General features: G+C 32.2%; 1 protein-coding gene across 5 annotated transcripts; it reads right to left on the minus strand.

The window, feature by feature from the left end:
- Nucleotides 1-421: 421 nt before the first annotated feature.
- LOC107898158 (histone-lysine N-methyltransferase CLF) lies at nucleotides 422-11611 on the minus strand. Of its 5 annotated transcripts, none has more exons than XM_016823717.2 (17): nucleotides 11240-11611; nucleotides 10352-10450; nucleotides 9951-10267; nucleotides 9159-9320; nucleotides 8265-8349; nucleotides 7947-8096; nucleotides 7817-7864; nucleotides 7662-7733; nucleotides 6869-7572; nucleotides 6306-6462; nucleotides 5949-6172; nucleotides 5641-5772; nucleotides 2184-2280; nucleotides 1433-1480; nucleotides 1221-1349; nucleotides 1006-1083; nucleotides 422-889 (listed from the first exon to the last, which is right to left on the minus strand). In XM_016823717.2, exons 1-17 carry the CDS (start codon nucleotides 11300-11302, stop codon nucleotides 698-700), a joined length of 2757 nt encoding a protein of 918 aa, XP_016679206.2. In that variant the 5' UTR covers nucleotides 11303-11611; the 3' UTR covers nucleotides 422-697. The 5 variants fall into 5 exon arrangements, with proteins under 5 accessions (XP_016679206.2, XP_016679194.2, XP_016679201.2 ...); XM_016823705.2 differs by having other exon boundaries at nucleotides 6869-7581; XM_016823712.2 differs by having other exon boundaries at nucleotides 7662-7736.
- Between the last annotated feature and the right edge of the window lie 5993 nt (nucleotides 11612-17604).

Below are 17604 nucleotides of genomic sequence, written 5' to 3' on the forward strand. Positions count from 1 at the left end.
CTGCAACTAAAATTACTTTCGTATTCTTTTACTATTTTTATTTTACATATAAATAATTAATCACCAAAAAAATAAATACATAAACAACTAACCATCATTAATTCAATTCCACTCACAAGATGAGTAGCCATAGGATTAATATTATTCAAGATGTTACCTCGTAGTTTTATAGCGTGGACATTTGTTACACTTATAATTTTTTTATAGAATATTTAACTTCAGAATTCAAAATACAATAAAATCGATTATCTATGTTAAATTTTATAAATTAATAAATTGATTATCCATGTTAAATTTTATAAATTAATATCTATTTAATCATTCATTTAGTTTGGAATTAATTTCACTTGCGTTGTTTTCTTAATTTCTTATACAGCAACACTCACCCTGTCATAACAAAAAGATATCTACTATTGAAAGATGGCATTTCAAAGTGAGGTTGATCCATTGAAAGATGGTAAGTGGCGGGTTCTTTGTTTTTTCCCGAGTTCAAGTGAACAGAGTCTAGATTGCAATAAAGCATATATTTTAAAAAGAAAATCAAATAAGTTATAGGTGGAGATGACAATGGAATGCCCAACAAAATGAGGGAATATTAACCTCTCCTATCATCTATCAATGAGAATGAGAATGATCCTTCTACCTGTGAAAGAATGGCAAAAGAATTTTGAATTTAGGATTTAAATGAAAGGTTGGGTTAAGCAAGCTTCTTGGCACGTCCGCTTGAAGGAGCAACTTCCTCTTTTTTGGAACCAGATGCCTCGGGCTTTCTTGCCCATGCAGGAGCTCTGTCAGGCTCATAACGATAGTCATAGAAAAGTTCCTCTCCAGCATTAATTCGTTCTTTCGCAAATATTCCCACCCGGTGATCCCCAGCAACCATAATGACCTGCAGCAAGATGGCTCGGCTTCAGGATGAAATCATAAATAGCAAAAGAACAAATAATTGAATGTCCAGGCATTCTAGACAAACAAGGTATTTCCTGCAGGCAAAATAGAGTGTACCTTTGCATAGCAATTAGGATCAGGAGAATGATTCGCAAACTTCAACTTGTCACCCTTTCGATAAGCATCAAGAACAAACTGAAAAGGATTGCATATCCAATGAATTAGCATTTGCTAAGTACATGGAAAGAGAGAAGATACTACATCTTACCCCCACCCCTGCCCCGCCCCCCCCCCCTCCAAAAAAAAAAGGGTGAAAATATTTAAGGGCATGCCTGATCATTCAGGTTGAAGAGAAATGAAGAATTTTCACGGTCATATATCTTTCCTCGTTTATCCGCTTCCCTATGTGAAATCAGTTCCCCAGTGTACTCACCAAGGTATTCATGCTTGCCAACACTATTCTGAAGAATGCCCAAAAATTAAACAGTGTGTAAAACAGAAAGAAAAGACTTAAGAAACATCAAGTTGACAAATCCTGTATTACCTTCAAGAAAGCTCCCCATCCAGAAACATCTGATCTTCCAAGCAAGACCTGTGCATATATCGCAGGCAAGTCTTGTCAACACAAATACGTAACTTTATTGACTCGCATATTTTTCTAGTCAGTGACAAACAGAACAGCTCTGCTACACATGGAATAAGCACAAAAGGGACACTTCCATTTTATATTTTCTAGACGGTAATAAAATGGATTTTATTATATGTTTGTCCACCCACTAACAGTCATCCTCCAACCTGCCCACCCATCACACCCCTTGAGAATATAAAAAGCGTCAGAATGAAGGATTATTCTAGTAATGCAGAAATGCCCCAAAGCAGTCCACTCCTGGCCTCAGATAAGCATGGTGCTTTTTATATGCCGTCTATAGAACAACATTTTCTATACCACAAAAAGTTTTAAATCCTCATTGTCACTTCCAGGTGCTTTAAGGCCCAAATGCAATCACTATTCATTTCTTGAGACAAATAAGAACACAAGATCTTATATATTAACGGAATAGTTTTGAACAGTCATGTCCCAGTTCTGGAGACATTAAACAAGAGTGATATATCAATGTTTCAGAGGAGCCCATTTGATTTATTAAAACGGGAGTGAACAAAACAAGGGGGGACTAATCAATTCAATCTTCCTTGAATATTTAAAACTATATATTGAAGCATATTCACACACCAAGACAATAGGCACTCATCTATCTGAGAATAACAAAATGAGAATGAAGAAAAAACGCTATTACCCTTTGCTGTTGTTTGAGAAGAAGCTTCATATTTCTGCATTCATAATTGTCACCTCTTTGTGGAGGAACTCCAAGAGTACCAGTGCCATCACCACAACTGCAAGGTCAATTTCAAGGATAAGATGCTAGAAGCTATATGGAGAGTTGAAATATGTGTATATGTTAACAGTTCATCAATTTATTAATCATATTTTTAGGAGTTAGTTTAGGGATATTATTTCATCTTTGTCAGTCGGTATCATTTCTTGACTTCCAGCTTCCTAGTTTCTAGTAATTTACAGACTCTAAGAATCATAATAAGATAGTTCTTGCATATAAATAGACTAGAATTTTTTTTTAATGAAAAATAACAGTAATTTCTTTCTATTCTCTTTTACAGACATTCTTTCTATTCTCTGTTTATCAAGAGCCATTTTTTTCTCTGATTTTTTAATAGAACAGTCATGGCAGATGCAACTCTAGAGGGTTCTTCAAGGGTGTTATTTAAACCTTCTAGGAGTAGCCTAGAAAGATAATTGATTTTCCTCCTACTTGTCTAAAAGCTTCAGATCATATGACAGTTTACGATAAAGTTTTTTTCTACCCATACTCCTGGCCTGGAAAACTTAAAAACTACAGTTGCTGATGGTACTTTATTACCTGTTGCTGGAAAAAGGTTCTGTAAAGTTGGCGGAAATGACACTATCTGTACTTCATGTTCCACGCTTAAAATGCAATTTGGTGCTTATTAGCAAATTAACAAATTGTTTAAATTGTGTGCCTAGGTTTTATCCATCATTTGCTGAATTTCGGGATTTACTGTTGGGAAGGAGGATTGGCAATGCTAAGATGCGAGATGGCTGTACTATCTTGAGGATAACAGACAAGTAAGCTCTGGCAGTACTAAGTGGTGAATTGGCTTCTAGTAAAGTTATGTTATGGCATAATAGGTTAGGTCTTCCTCGTTTTCCCTTTCTTAACAACTTGTTTCCATCTCTATTTATAAACAAAGATGTCAATTCTTTTTTGTTGTGAAACTTGTATATTAGCCAAACATACACGTACTCTTTATCCAAGTCAACCATACAGGTCATCTAAGCCTTCTTCATTTATTCAGTGACATTTGGGGTCCCTCAAGGGTAAATAGTATTTCAAGAACACAATGGTTCATAACCTTTATTTAGACCATTCTAGAGCATGTTGGGCATACCCTCTCAAAGAAAAGTCAAATGCAACCTCCATTTTCCAGCCATTTCACAAAATGGTTAAAAATCAGTTTGACAGGTCAATCAAATTCTTCTAACAGATACTGGTTGAGAATATTTCAATTTAATTATTGATGAGGAGGCCTTACATGGACTTGCCTCTAGCATCTAATCTCAATTGGGCACTACATCAAATGGACATAAAAAATGCCTTTCTCAAAGAACTTAATGAGGAGGCCTACATGGACTTGCCTCTAGGTTTTGACGGGATGCCTGGCAACACAGAGGTATGCAAACTGAAGAAGTCACTTTATGGTTTAAACATTTCCTAGAGCATGGTTTGATCGATTTGCAGAGACTATAAAGTGGCAAGGTTATCATCAAGGGCAGACCACTGTTTTCAGAACCGGATTAGCCAATTAGACAGTTGGATGGGAAACTAGCCAGGGTACCAGTCCAGAATAAGGGATTGTACTGGTTGACCTACAAACTGGTATGAGCCAGGCTAAAAAACAGGTTGAACCGGGTTTTTCTATTTTTTAATGTTTATGATTTTTAATAATTTATTCAATTGAACCGGTTGGATCGGTGTGACCACTGGTCCAGTTCTAAAAACCTTGGGGCAGACTGATCATACTCTTTTTTTTCAAACATTCACATAATAGTAACAAAACTATCTTGATTGTGTATGTGGATGATATTATCTTAACAGGAGATGACACAACAGAAATGGAGAGGCTTAAGAAGACTCCTAGAAGTGAATTTGAAATCAAAGATCTCGGGCAATTACAAAATTTTCTAGGAATGGAAGTGGAAAAAAGCAAGAGTGGCATTTGTCTCTCAAAGAAAATATATACTGGATCTTTTAAATAAAACTGGAATGCTTGGTTGCAAGCCAACGGAAACACCCATAGTTGTGAATATGAAGCTTGGAAAAGCAGGCAATGGGAGTACAGGGGAGATATCAACATCCAGCGGGGACATTTCTCACACAATATCAGATATTGCAATTTTTTGTAAGTGTAGTCAACCAGTACATGCATTCTCTGTGTCAAGGGCATCTTGAAGCAGTCAATCAAATCCTACTATATATAAAATAAACTTCAGGTAAAGGTCTGTTCTTCCAGAAAATTTACCAGAGAAGTGTGGGGGCATTTACTGATGCATATCGGGCAAGTTTAGTCAAAGATAGGAGGTCCAGATCAAGTTATTGTAAGATGATTTGGAGGAATTTGGTTACTTGGAGAAGCAAGCAACAACTGGTTGTACCTCGCAGTAGCAGAGGCTGAATTTAGAGCCCTTGCACGGGGAACTTAGTGAGCTGATTTGGGTAAAGAGGTTAATGGAAGAACCAAATGTGCCTAGTATAGGACCTATGAAGCTATTTTGTGACAATAAGGCATCCATAAATATTGCACATAATCCAGTTCATCACCACCAAATGAAGCATGTTGAGATTAATCAACATTTTATTAAAGAAAAAATAGAAGACGGGGTAATTTGCCTGACCTATGTGCCTAGCAAACAACAGGTAACGGATGCCCTTACAAAGGGGTTCCCTAGACCAAGATGAACATCTACTCACCAGATTGAGAGGAAATGTTGACAGTTAATCAATTTATTAATTTCTAGATTTTAGGAGTTAGTTTAGGGATATTATTTCATCTTTATTACTCAGTATCATTTCCTGATTTCTAGCTTCCTAATTTCTAGTAATTTACAGATTCCAAGCATCATAATAGCATTATAAGTGTTGATCTAACTCACATATCCCAGAATTTTAAAATCAAGATGCACCTAAAACCCCCAAAGAACATAGAATGGACATTGTGCTCTTGTATTCCAAAGAAAAGCCACTACTAGCAGAAACTACATTTTGGTTCAAGATGCTAAAATGTTACTCATGTATTAGTAGCATCTATGAAAATTTTTATTATGTTAACAAAAGTTTATTATAGAAATGATTTATGAATTGCTAATGATAAACTAATAGCACATAGATGTGAGATAGTAGAAATAAATTATATATAGAAGCATGTCCAATCTCCAAACATGATTGAGAAAGCAGATTGAGCTACATCATGGCCAAAGTTAAAATAATCCTTTCCCAAGAGGTAGAAAACACACAAAATTAACATCAACACTACCAAAGAAAATAAGTATCTCTTTTCAATGCTACTTTTGCATATTTTTAGGCATGCAGATGCATTCATTTCTTCCTATTTAAGGCTACTAACACAACAATAAAAAGGAAAATCAAATTTAGAGCTCACCTGACCCAACAGTTTCTACAAACATCTGGGTCACATTCCCGGTCTGCAGCAAAGCATGGACACTGACGACTTCGACATTGACTTTTAGCACAATGACAGCCCCTAAATCGATTCTTGCAACTCTTAGGGCATCTATACATGTGAGCAAATATCAGGAGAGAATATGTGAATCAACAATAACCAATGCATATGTGATACCATAAATCTATATCTTAATCTAAGAAAGCTAAAAAAGCCAAAATTGACAAGGACGGAATGAATTGACGAAATATTTTAATGGAACATAGCTTGAAAAAATAACATCTCACCCGCAATATTTTTCACAGCAGGTCCCATTTAAAAGGCAAGAACATTGCTTTCCGCAAGCTGTTTGACAACTACAAGGATTATACTGCCGGCATGGCTGATCTTTCCTCTCAGTAATCCTTTTCCTGATTGAATGATATGCAGCTGATTTCCAGGTATACTTCAAACGACGGACTCTACCCCTTCTGCGCAAGAATCTTGATCTCCGTCTTACTTCATTATTTCCCTAGAGTTATAAGAAAACAAAAAAGAAACATAAGAGAATGTGAAATTAGAGACAAGAAAATGTTAGAAGTATATAGTCTAGCAAAAGTCCTAATGCCCAAACCTGCAAAGCTAAGTCAAATAACATTACTAACCACGGATCCATTAAGGTCAAACTTGGAATACCCATCAAGAAGAGACATAACACCATCAGCTGCATGGCAAGCAAGTTTATTGCCAGAGCAGGTCATGTATTGGAAAACCTCCCAGCATGTCTTCAATCCATTTAAAAGATTTCTGGCAATCAAACAGCTGCCATGAAAAAGAGTAAACTGTAAGTAGACAGCATCAATTTACTGGAAAGTACACACACCAAAAGCAACTCTTAGACTAGAGTCCTGATGATTGTAAATTTTGAGAATAAGAAGGAAAGAAAATTATCATAACTTCTACTTTTAATAATATCTTATAGAAAGAACTAGGAAATGAGTATGTTGAAGAGACCTACTGTTGAGTTTGATGATAATAGATAGAAGTAGGAAATGAGTATGTTGAAGAGACCTACTGTTGAGTTTGGTGATAATATATTCTTTAGTGTTAGAAAAACAATAAGATAGGCAACAGCTTTCATAAAATTACTTAACTCAAATGCAGTGCACATTCTATCAACTGCATATAAAAACCAACTTAAAACATAATGTAAACACCATAAACATACCTGTTATTGCCAAAAATCTCCACACCTTTTTCAAAAAGACCTTTTTCAATAGCCTTCCAAGATTTATCATCATTTGGTGCTTGTTCGCATAAGTTTTCATCCAAAAACTCTTCTTTTCTCAGGACACCATTGCTAATAGCCTGAGCCAAACCATTAATCATCTCACTGGAAGGAACTTCAGAAAATTCTCCTTGGACTCCTAATGACCACTCTTTCCTCCTCGATCGTCCTGTATTTGGGGGTTTCACGTTCTGTGAAGAAGACATAACATCTTCATTTTCATTTTGTACATCAGATTGGAGTTTAATGTCTATAGGTGCAACACCTCCACTCACACCAGAACCAGAAGCAGAAGCTGCAATCTTTTTCTGCCTCTTGCGCATGCAAATCAAAACACGTTCAGCAACTCGCTTGCTATTCCTCTTGAGAATTCCAGATTTCCCAGCAATTTTATTCTTGGAAGGTGATAACTGGGGAATAGGTGAGGTGTCTTCATGCCTAGGTCCAATATCTGAGTCACTACTTTCTGAAAGATTTTTAGCATTGGATGAAGCATTTTCACTTTGGCAGGATTTTACCTTCCTCCTAGCAGATGAACCAGAAGATTTCTTATGGGATGATGTTCGAGCCCCAACACCATCAGATGAAGAGTTTAATTTTTCTTCGGGATCTATTGATGAGCTAACTGTTCCATTTCTTTCTAACTTCAGAACCTAGAATTAAATTATTCAATCCTGTATAACTATTAAGAAAATCAAGTTTTAAAGAGGGAAGAGATCAGTCAAACATATACCGTACGATAGCAATGCAGGCCACATGGCACATTCTCTTCATCTGGATGGTTCCATGGAGTTTGTTTGTCAGCCTGCTAATATAATGTACTGAGAAAATAAGAATCTATGACTACTCTGACAAATATAAATCTTTAGAATTGCATGAACAACTCACAGGAAAGATAAGGTCCTGAGAACATCCATGTAATCTGCAATCAAACACCTACAAATATAAAGGGGAAGGGTACAATTAAAAGACAGCAAAAAGCAACTCGGAGCTGATAAAGAGCAAGAAAAGTGCTTACAAGGCATCGCCTACAAAATAAATTGTCGAAAGAATCAAGAGCTGCTTCAAGATCCTTTTCAAGAAAAGAATTCCAATTTTCCACTTCAACATCCCCATTCTTAGAGGCCCCAGCATCCTTTTCCTCCTTCATAAGGGTTTCATATCTTCCCTGTATAAGATGTTTGACGGTGTTTCATATCTCTGTAAAGCCAGCAAAACGAAAATGGGGAACAGCTAGACGAAAGTTTACACTACGACCAGTTTTATCAGTAAATGATAGGAGAGAAAAACAGTCCCCTCAAAAGAATATTGCAGTTGCTAAAAGTGGAAATCATACCTTGACTTCACAAGGACTTCTAGACAAACATTGTGCTAGTGATTCCAGTACTGGATCAGACAAACCAACTTGCTTGATAGTCATTCTGGCAAGTTGATGACAGGAAGATGTGTGAATTATTAGCTATAATTGGATTAAGTTACAGGCAACAATTTTAAAAATCCTTGTAAGGTATGTTTAAAGCCTTATAGGTCCATAAAGTCAATATAAACAACTTAAGAACACAAATATCACAAATCAAAAATGCTATATCAATTAAATCGTATGCAACATTTTCTAAGACATCCTGTAAAGATTGTTTACAGGTCCAAGTAGTAAAAAAATATATTTTGTAACAACATAGGCATTAGAATTTAGCAAAAAGTAGCATAATTAACTGAGCTTATTTTCCTTCTACAAAAGACATAAGATTATTTTCTATTAAGAAAGAAGAACAAGTTAAATAAGGAAAATAACATCGGAAACATCCAAAAGGTACAAAGAAGCCCCTAAAATAACGTTCACAAATCAAAGCAAACTAGATGCTACAGAAGTCTTCTTCACCCCCAATTTTCCTTTAAAAAATAGTTTATTTATTAGCCAGCTCTTTTACTATACTTGTAATGTATCCAATAACCATCAATCTACTTACAATTATTATTTTAAAAATAAGTAGATTGCGTATATTTTGGTATTGAATATTTAAATACATCTTTTATGCATAGACAAAATATTAATTTCTGCAAAACATAGCAATAAATCACATAAAAATATAAATGTTCTAGAGCATTTCAAGGGTTCTCCACTAGAAAAGTAAGTAAAAGAAAAAATAATAATAATAATAATCCAATAGAAGGAAAACAAAAGGAACATAAACACGACTATGGTCACAATAGATAATATAATTATACCAACCGAACAATAAAGTCTTCAGATTCCACAAAATCTCTTTTTTCTTCATCTTCCTCAATTACTTCCTCTTCACTGTCACTGCAGATAAGTGCTTCACCACCATTTTGATCATAGTAAATTCTCCTTCGACCCACCACTGATTGATCCTCAGTCATTCTTTGATTTCTACAATAGAAGAAATTAAAATTAGCTGACAACTCAGGCAAGACAGATTAAAATGGTTCAAAAGATGAGGAAAGAATTGCAAGCATAGAGACCAAATTTCAAGTTAAGTGAGCCAGAGTACGTTATTATCTTTTTCTTTTTAAATTCAAAGAAATATTCCTAAAATCAGCTATTCAACACAAGCAACCTTTTTTACCCCCCATAGCAAATCCTTCAATTCTTCATATAAATTTTCTAAAATTGGGTAAACAAGAGTCATTGTGAAAACATATAAGTAAAACCACATAGACCTAGCAATTCATGTTTCCATGTAGCATTCTTGCATTTTGTTGTCTCATAAATCATAATTGTGCTTAAAGTTTTTTTTTTTTTTTTAGCGTGTAAAGTATTTTACATTAATATAAAATTTGATATGTTGTTGATATATTAAAAAGTCTTCATATAGATTTTGCGACATCATGTCAAGTTCATATTATTCCTTTGTTTCATGTCATCTTTTGAGTTACCTTTTCTGTACCGTGCCCATGTCATGCAATCCTTGTATTCAATATTGAAAGGTCTACTTCCGTATATATAAGAAACAGAGTAAGAAAAGAGAAGTAGACAAAAACTCTAGTAGACCTCACAAACCTGTCTAGAAATATCCACGTGGTATAAGGTGGCAACTTTTTGACTTCTGCAAGCTTAATAGGACAAACAGCATTCTTGACTGGAATACTAGATCCCATGAGAACTGCTGTAGAAGATTCTTGACAGTTATAACGATCCTTATCCCCATTACTTGCATCAATACCATTTTGCATGCCTAGTGCATCTTTTTGCCTCTTTGTCAATAAATCCAGAGCACTATCAGTATCACTAATCCAACTACTTCTTCGTTCATTTGACAATTTGTAGAGATGGTACGTTATACCACCCAATTTTTGTCTATTTTCTTCCAATCTTTTCTGGAAATCAAAATGAACTCAAACTGATTAGTATATATAACCATTCTTTAAGCTGATGAATAATCAAATAGCCTAGGAGTTCACCTTTACAAAAACAGATCGGTCAGCTGTTAGCTGTATCTTTAATGAATCAATAATCAATAAAACCTCCTTAACAGTGGGATTTTTTTCATCAGTTGTCATCTGTGTGAAAATGAAAAATCCAATAGCAAGGATGACAAAATTAATATGAATTTGAGACAAACATATACTAGAAAATTTCAACAAATACATTTCAAATTTACTGAACCAAGGAAAAGAAGAATAAACTGACCTCTGACCCCTAAGGTTGCATTAGGGAACTTAGATTTCGAATTTTAGATTTGTACATCAAAGATAATGTAAATTATGTAATAAAGCGCATGCAAATTTAACATTGGTGATTATTTATCAATCTCATTGATTTAATGGATGCTTATAAATATTTGTGAATCCGAAATCTATGTTTTATACCATTCTAATATATAATCATGGTGAATCATAACTATTCTATACATAATGTATGCATTCCCTTCTCAAAATTTATATAACAAATAAAATTCAAAACCTAATTTTCAAATTATGTTTCCAAACATAACACGAGCATCTAATAACTACACCTACATTATATACCTTGTACACAAGATGATAGCCTAACTCAAAAACAAACCCTAAAATCTGTTAGTCACAATTTTGCCTACATAATTGTAAATAGTAAAATATAAACTACATATTAATGAAGTACTAACCCCTAAAATGCAAAAATAAATTCAAATACAATCAGCCACATTTAACAAAATGCAGATGAATCTTACTACCAAATAGGTCGACAATTCTGAAACAGAAATTGGAAAAAAAGAAAAGTCAAACAAAAATAGTTCAATCAGAACGAAACGAAAGATCTAGTTAATGCATGTCAGGTAAAGAAAGCGAAATCGAAAGAGCGAGAGATACCGAGGAGTCCTTAGGAGATCCCGATCTATCCGCCGAAGCAGAGGGCGAAGATTTCGCCGCCATTATCGAAGAAAGAGGCGGTTCGAGTCCGAAACAGTAAACTTGAGGATCCGGATCTGCTTCATAAGAATGCAAAGCCGGAGGGATAAACCGAGAAGATTTGGCGGGTCAAGCTTCAAGCCCTAATTGTAACATCTCCATTCTGGTAATAAATTTTTCGAGTAAGGTTTGGGCTGTTTTTTGAAAAGAAATATATTTAATTTTCTTAGGCGTTCTTTATTATATGATTATTTTAATTTAATTTTCAATAAATTATTATTATTTCGGGTTGGAAAAGTAAAATAATATTTTTTGGGGGGAAAGAAACGTGTCAATCTGGTTTGAAATTTACACTGTGCATATTTAAGAAAATAAAGAAGGTACAAATACAATTCCTTGTTTAGATGGACAGATAGAATTTCCCTTGACTGCTTTCCCTTTTCTTTTTCCTTTTCCATTTCTGTTTCTTTTGCCCGTAAACGTTGAGATTTCAAAGAAAGAAATTTTCAATAATATGCAACAGTTTTGTACTGTATATCAAAGCTGAAAATACGCATACAAAACTATAATTTACCACTCAGTGGAAATAATAAACTTTATAAATACGCATACAAAACTATAATTTACATTTTTATTACAATCAGTTATTATGATCAATAATTCTTCCATAATCTCAATCTTTTTAAAACCTCAATATTACCATTAAATCAAAATTTTGATAAATAAATTAACATAACCAGCGTACATTGACATTTTAGAAGCGAATGATATACGATTACAAATAAAATTAAAATCACCACAAAAACAAAACACTTTTGGCCACAACTTGAATTGACTTTGAAACACAAGTTCTATCATTATATTGAAGACACCAAACGAAACAATTGTTTACATCTATTAATAATTATGGAAGAGATATCAAATGATTTGCAAGGCTGTCGTGCCGTTTAGTTAATAATTTTTTGGAAAATTTGTGTCCTTACTTATTTAATTATGACTTAAGGATATAAAAAGTCTTCAATTTTTTTTAAAAAATAATTAAGTTCTTTTTTTTTACACTTATTTGGATACTTAAACTTTCAAAATATAATAAAAAAGCCCTCAAATATTTTTAAAAAAAGTAATTAAACCCCTATTTTTTTACGCTCAATTAGATACTTGAACTTTTAAAATGCATCAAAAACACCCTCAAACTTTTTTAAAAAAAAGCAATTAAGCCCATAATTTTATTAAAAATTAGAAAAAAATTATAAAAAATTAAAATTAATAAAAACTATAAATTTTATTAAATTTTAATAAAAATTCAAAATATTAAATATTTATTAAAAATTAGAAAAAATATAAAAAATTGTAATTTTTTATAAAAATCATAAAAAGTTATAAAATATATAGAAACATAAAAAATTTATAAAATTTTATAAAGTCATAAGAAAATTATACAAAATGTAAAGAAATATAAATTTCGTAAAAAAAATTATAAAAATTATCGTACCAAAAGAAGCATTTTATATTTTTTCTATAACTTTTATTGATTTTTTTTATCATTTTTCATCACATGTCACTTTGTGTTGCAACATGTGATGACTTTAATTGAAAAAACTAGGACTCATTAATTTTTTATGAATTTTATAAGATTTTACAATTTTTTATTTTTTAAGATTTTTATAAAAAGTTCTAATTTTTAATAAGTTATCAATTTATGAAAAAGTTGCAAAATAATTATTCAATTATTTAATTTTGTCCTTTTTATCTTTATAATAGAAAGATGATGTGGCTATTATAAAATTGATACAATAACAAATTTAACTATCAATGTTTACATATTATGCTAATCTGATCTTGATTCTAATAAATTTATCTCTTAATATTTATTCATTATGTAATTTAGTATTAATTTTAAAAATTAAAAATATAAAAAATACAGAAAAATTCAAAAAATAATAAATTATATTAAATTCAAACAAATTATTATAAAATTTAAAAATAAAAAATACATAAATAATTAAAAATTATAAAATTTTAAATTTAAAAAAAAATTAACCAGTAACTTATATAATTATTTTTCATCAAATTATCTTCAAATTTGATCCATTTCTCTCTAAAACAAATAAAAGAAAAGATTATCCTTTCATCTCTCTCATTTCCTTTTTTTCAATTTCAAACACTTTTTTCACTTTTAGTTAGCGTTATGATTTTAATAAAATGTAATTATTTAAAATGTAATTGCTAAGAAAGTTACATTATAATATTTGGTATAAATCGGAAGGTATTGATTAAAATTTTTATAAAGTGCATTATCACATTTGGTTCACTAAGTACTTTTCTAGGAACATAAAAATAATTCATATATTTAATTTTTACAATAAAATTTATTTTTAACAAATATTTGGATTAAAAATATTTAATATTGAAATTTAATTGATAATTTGTACATTTTTTCAAAGCCCTAATGTAACATAATTTACTTTTTTTTCGTACAAGAAGAAGGATAAAAACCATAACTAGGCTAGGCGAGGCCAAGCTATACCAAAGCAATCATCGTGTAGCAATTGAAAAACTTCATCCGGTAGTTGCATGTAGATATACCTACCCAGAGGCCTTGAGGACACCATTGATACCAAACTATTGACTACTCGGTTACCCTCTCTAAATTTATGTGTAATCCAAACCATCAAAGATAGTTGGAATAGATCTTTAATAGCTCGTAACACAGTTGAGTGATGTTGTTCTACTAAAGTTGCTTGAATCAAATGAATAGTTGTTGTATCTCAAGTACTGTAACAACCCAAATGTCAGCGCTGTCGAAAATACAATTTTGGGAATCTGTTACCTTAAACCAAGCCCGTAAATATTATTATTAAATATTTACGGAGTTAATATATAAGTGAATTGAATTATTGACAGGTGAATTAATCGAATTAGTGATTAATTAAGGTATAAAGACTAAATTATAATAGTAGTAAAAGTCCAATTGCTTTAGATATTTAATTAGAAAATGGAATAAGGACTAAAGCGGTATACCATTTTAGAAATGGTAGTGGACGGTAAGCTACATATCAATTACATCGACAAATGAATCAACAAAATTCTCTTATTTGAACTCTCAAATTTTCCCTTTTGTAGAAATCTCTCACTCTTTTGTATCCTATACGAATCAAATCGAAACCCAGATTGATTAATTTTATTTGAGAAAAATGATAAAGTTCATAACGAACTTAAAATCATCGTGTATACCAAAATGACTAGTATTATTATTATTGATTAGTAAAATTCACATTAAAAAAAAAGAGAAACTTTTTGGTTTTATGGTAAAAAATTCATTCATCTTAGTTATTTTTCAAGAAAAAAAGAAGAAGAAAACATGGGGTCTATTGAATTTCAAATAGTTAGTTTCACCAATAAGATTAAAAAAAAACTTATATGTTAGAAAAATTATTATTAAATTAATTATGTTATAAAATAAAAACATGTGATAAAAATGTGGTGGAAGGAAAGAGAAACACAATTCTCTTATCTTCTTCATGCAACCGAACCACCATAGGAGAGAAAGAAACATTTAGCCCTAGGGGTTTTGAGCTTTAAGCAACAATTTGGTAAACTTAATTTAGTCATGTTCTTGTAAATTTTATGTTTTTGAGATCATGGGAGCTTAATCTAGCTTGTTTTTGCATCAATTTGTAACATTGGTAAATTTTTGAAAGCTTCAATAGTTGAGAATTGAAGGTTTTAGGTATTAAATTGATAGATTTTAAGCTTAGAGGTCAAAAAGGCCTAAATTGTAAAGCTAGTTGATAGTTTCGTACGTTAGGAGCTAAAATGTAAAAATTGTTGTTGCAATAAGAAATAGGAAGTCCCTAATGAACTATAGTGAAATCAGATTGAAATTTGGAGTTTTGGTTTGAAAGTTATGTAAGTTCTGGGTTTTAGGACTAAATTGAATAAAATGTAAAATTTTTAAAATGTGATAATTGATTCTAATTTTGGTTGAATATTGATGAAATTGCATGTTTATGTTAATCTGTATCTAACGTCGACCCGAATTCCTCAAGAGGGAAAGGGAAAGCTAAAGTCGTCGATGAATAACTCAGAGTTTTTGGTTTGTATTTCTATAATTCGAACTACTTCGGTTATCGCATTTCTGTTTTGTTTTTGCATGGTAAGAATATGAGTTGAGCTGAATTTGATAATTGAGCTAAATTGATATGAATTCAATCGATTATTTATATAGAGGACTAAATTGAAAATATAGTAACTTGATGAAAATGCTAAATTGGCTTGAATTGGTTTGAATCATGTGTGATATGCATATATATATAGATTGTTGAATGGTTTGGTGAAATGAAAATGATGAATTGCAAAAATTGAGCTATATTTGAAATTAAATAAATGTAATCTATTAACTATTTGGGCAAAGCCGGATATAGTTGGCATGTCATAGGATAGGTAGAGTACAGGTTACCTCAACTACATGTTGATGAGGAACTGGGTGTCAAATCACTTCAGTTATACCGGTGAGCATTGGGCGCCTAACTATTTACTTCGGTATCATCCGATGAGGCACTAGGTGACAAATTGGTCTGATTGGTTAGATCTATGTATCCATTCAAGACCGAGTTCAAGTCGGGTTAATAGGGAATTAAAATGTAAATTGCATAATGATACATGAAATCATTGAAATGGTGAATGATTACACACATCGGAATTATAATTTCAGAAGGTTAGCATGATGTGAGATAAACTGAATAGCTCAATTCTGGACATGTTAAATTAAAGCATGATGTTCCTATATTGATTAATTGTACATAAGTGAAATGATTCACATGATGAAATGATACATTATAATACATGGTTTGGCTTTGGTAATACATGGCATTTTCTTTAAGCGTTTTAAACTATTCATGTTATGTTACATATGTTACATTGTTTGATTATAGAAATACCATTGAGTTTATTCTTAGCATACGGTTTTATTTTTCTGTGCGCAGGTTAGGTACTTATCGGATCATCGAGTGTCGATTTCAGCATCATTTCAGAATCCTGATCTCAATAAATTTTGGTGAACTTCTTTTGTTGAACATTTGGAATGTGTAACACCTTATACCTGATCTAGTTGCCTAGTCCGAGCTATAAGATATTACAACTATAAAACTTTAACATCATTCACAATTTAATTAAAAATAACCAAATAATTCATTTATAATCATTTTCATGCTATTCAATCAAAACAGGGCCTAATTTGAGCTTACAGAACATTTAAAACAAATTAGGAACAATTCTAGATTAAAAGGAAACTTTTACAAAATTTTGAGTAAAAAGTGAAAATAAGGGTCACACAGTCATGTGATAGAGCTCAGCCCGTGTGACTAAGAAACATGGTCGTGTGGCCAAACCATGTAATTCATTGTGCCTATGTAACTTGGAGCCACACGACCGTGTCGCAAGACCATGTAACTCTCTGAGGCTATGTGGACGAGCTTGCACCAAAAATCAAAGAGGCCACATAGCCATGTCATGCAACCGTGTGGCAGACCGTGTCACAGACCTTGTGTGCCCAAAATACCCTCAAACACAAGCCAATTCACTTACAATTTTTTAGACACTAAGCTATGCATTTACCACCACATTAGCCTATTAAAAAATGTACCAAAAAAACCAAAATATACTAATTCACTTTCAACCTATGTGCCTAACCAATATGCCCTCATTGGCACCACATTTCAATATAAAGAACAACTAGAACAAGGCATAACCAACATATCAATCTTATTCAATCATCAAATAAATTTCAAGTAAGATAAGCTACAATCAACCATCTATACCAAACTTTCAAATGTCAAATTACCTCAACCAAAGTTCCAAGATTTATCAAAACAAAATGACCATTTCCACAATAAATCACCAAATAAGACATCAAATGACAAGTTACCATTTCTATGATACCAAATACCAAATCATGTTTACAAACCAAATAACACAAATCATTATCTCCCAAAATAGCATCAAAATGATGTTCCAAATTAGTTTCACACATTCATCACAAGTTGTTCATGAAATACGAAATTTAACATCATATAACAACTTTAACCACATTACAAATCTAACTAGAACTTTGAATTTTTCAACTTCAAAACCCTATATATAGGCCACAAAATTGAAATAATACATCAAAATCTACTGAGACAAAAGCTTGATAGTGTGAGCCTTGAAATTGATCCGCCCGTCAAGTTCCGCAAAATGTTAACTATAGAAAACAAAGAATAAACAAAGTAAGCTTATATACCTTAGTAAGTCCATAGCTAAATCTAAGCCAACTCACCTCAATTAAT

Source organism: Gossypium hirsutum, chromosome A11 (assembly GCF_007990345.1).
Source record: "Gossypium hirsutum isolate 1008001.06 chromosome A11, Gossypium_hirsutum_v2.1, whole genome shotgun sequence".
Lineage (NCBI taxonomy): Eukaryota > Viridiplantae > Streptophyta > Magnoliopsida > Malvales > Malvaceae > Gossypium > Gossypium hirsutum.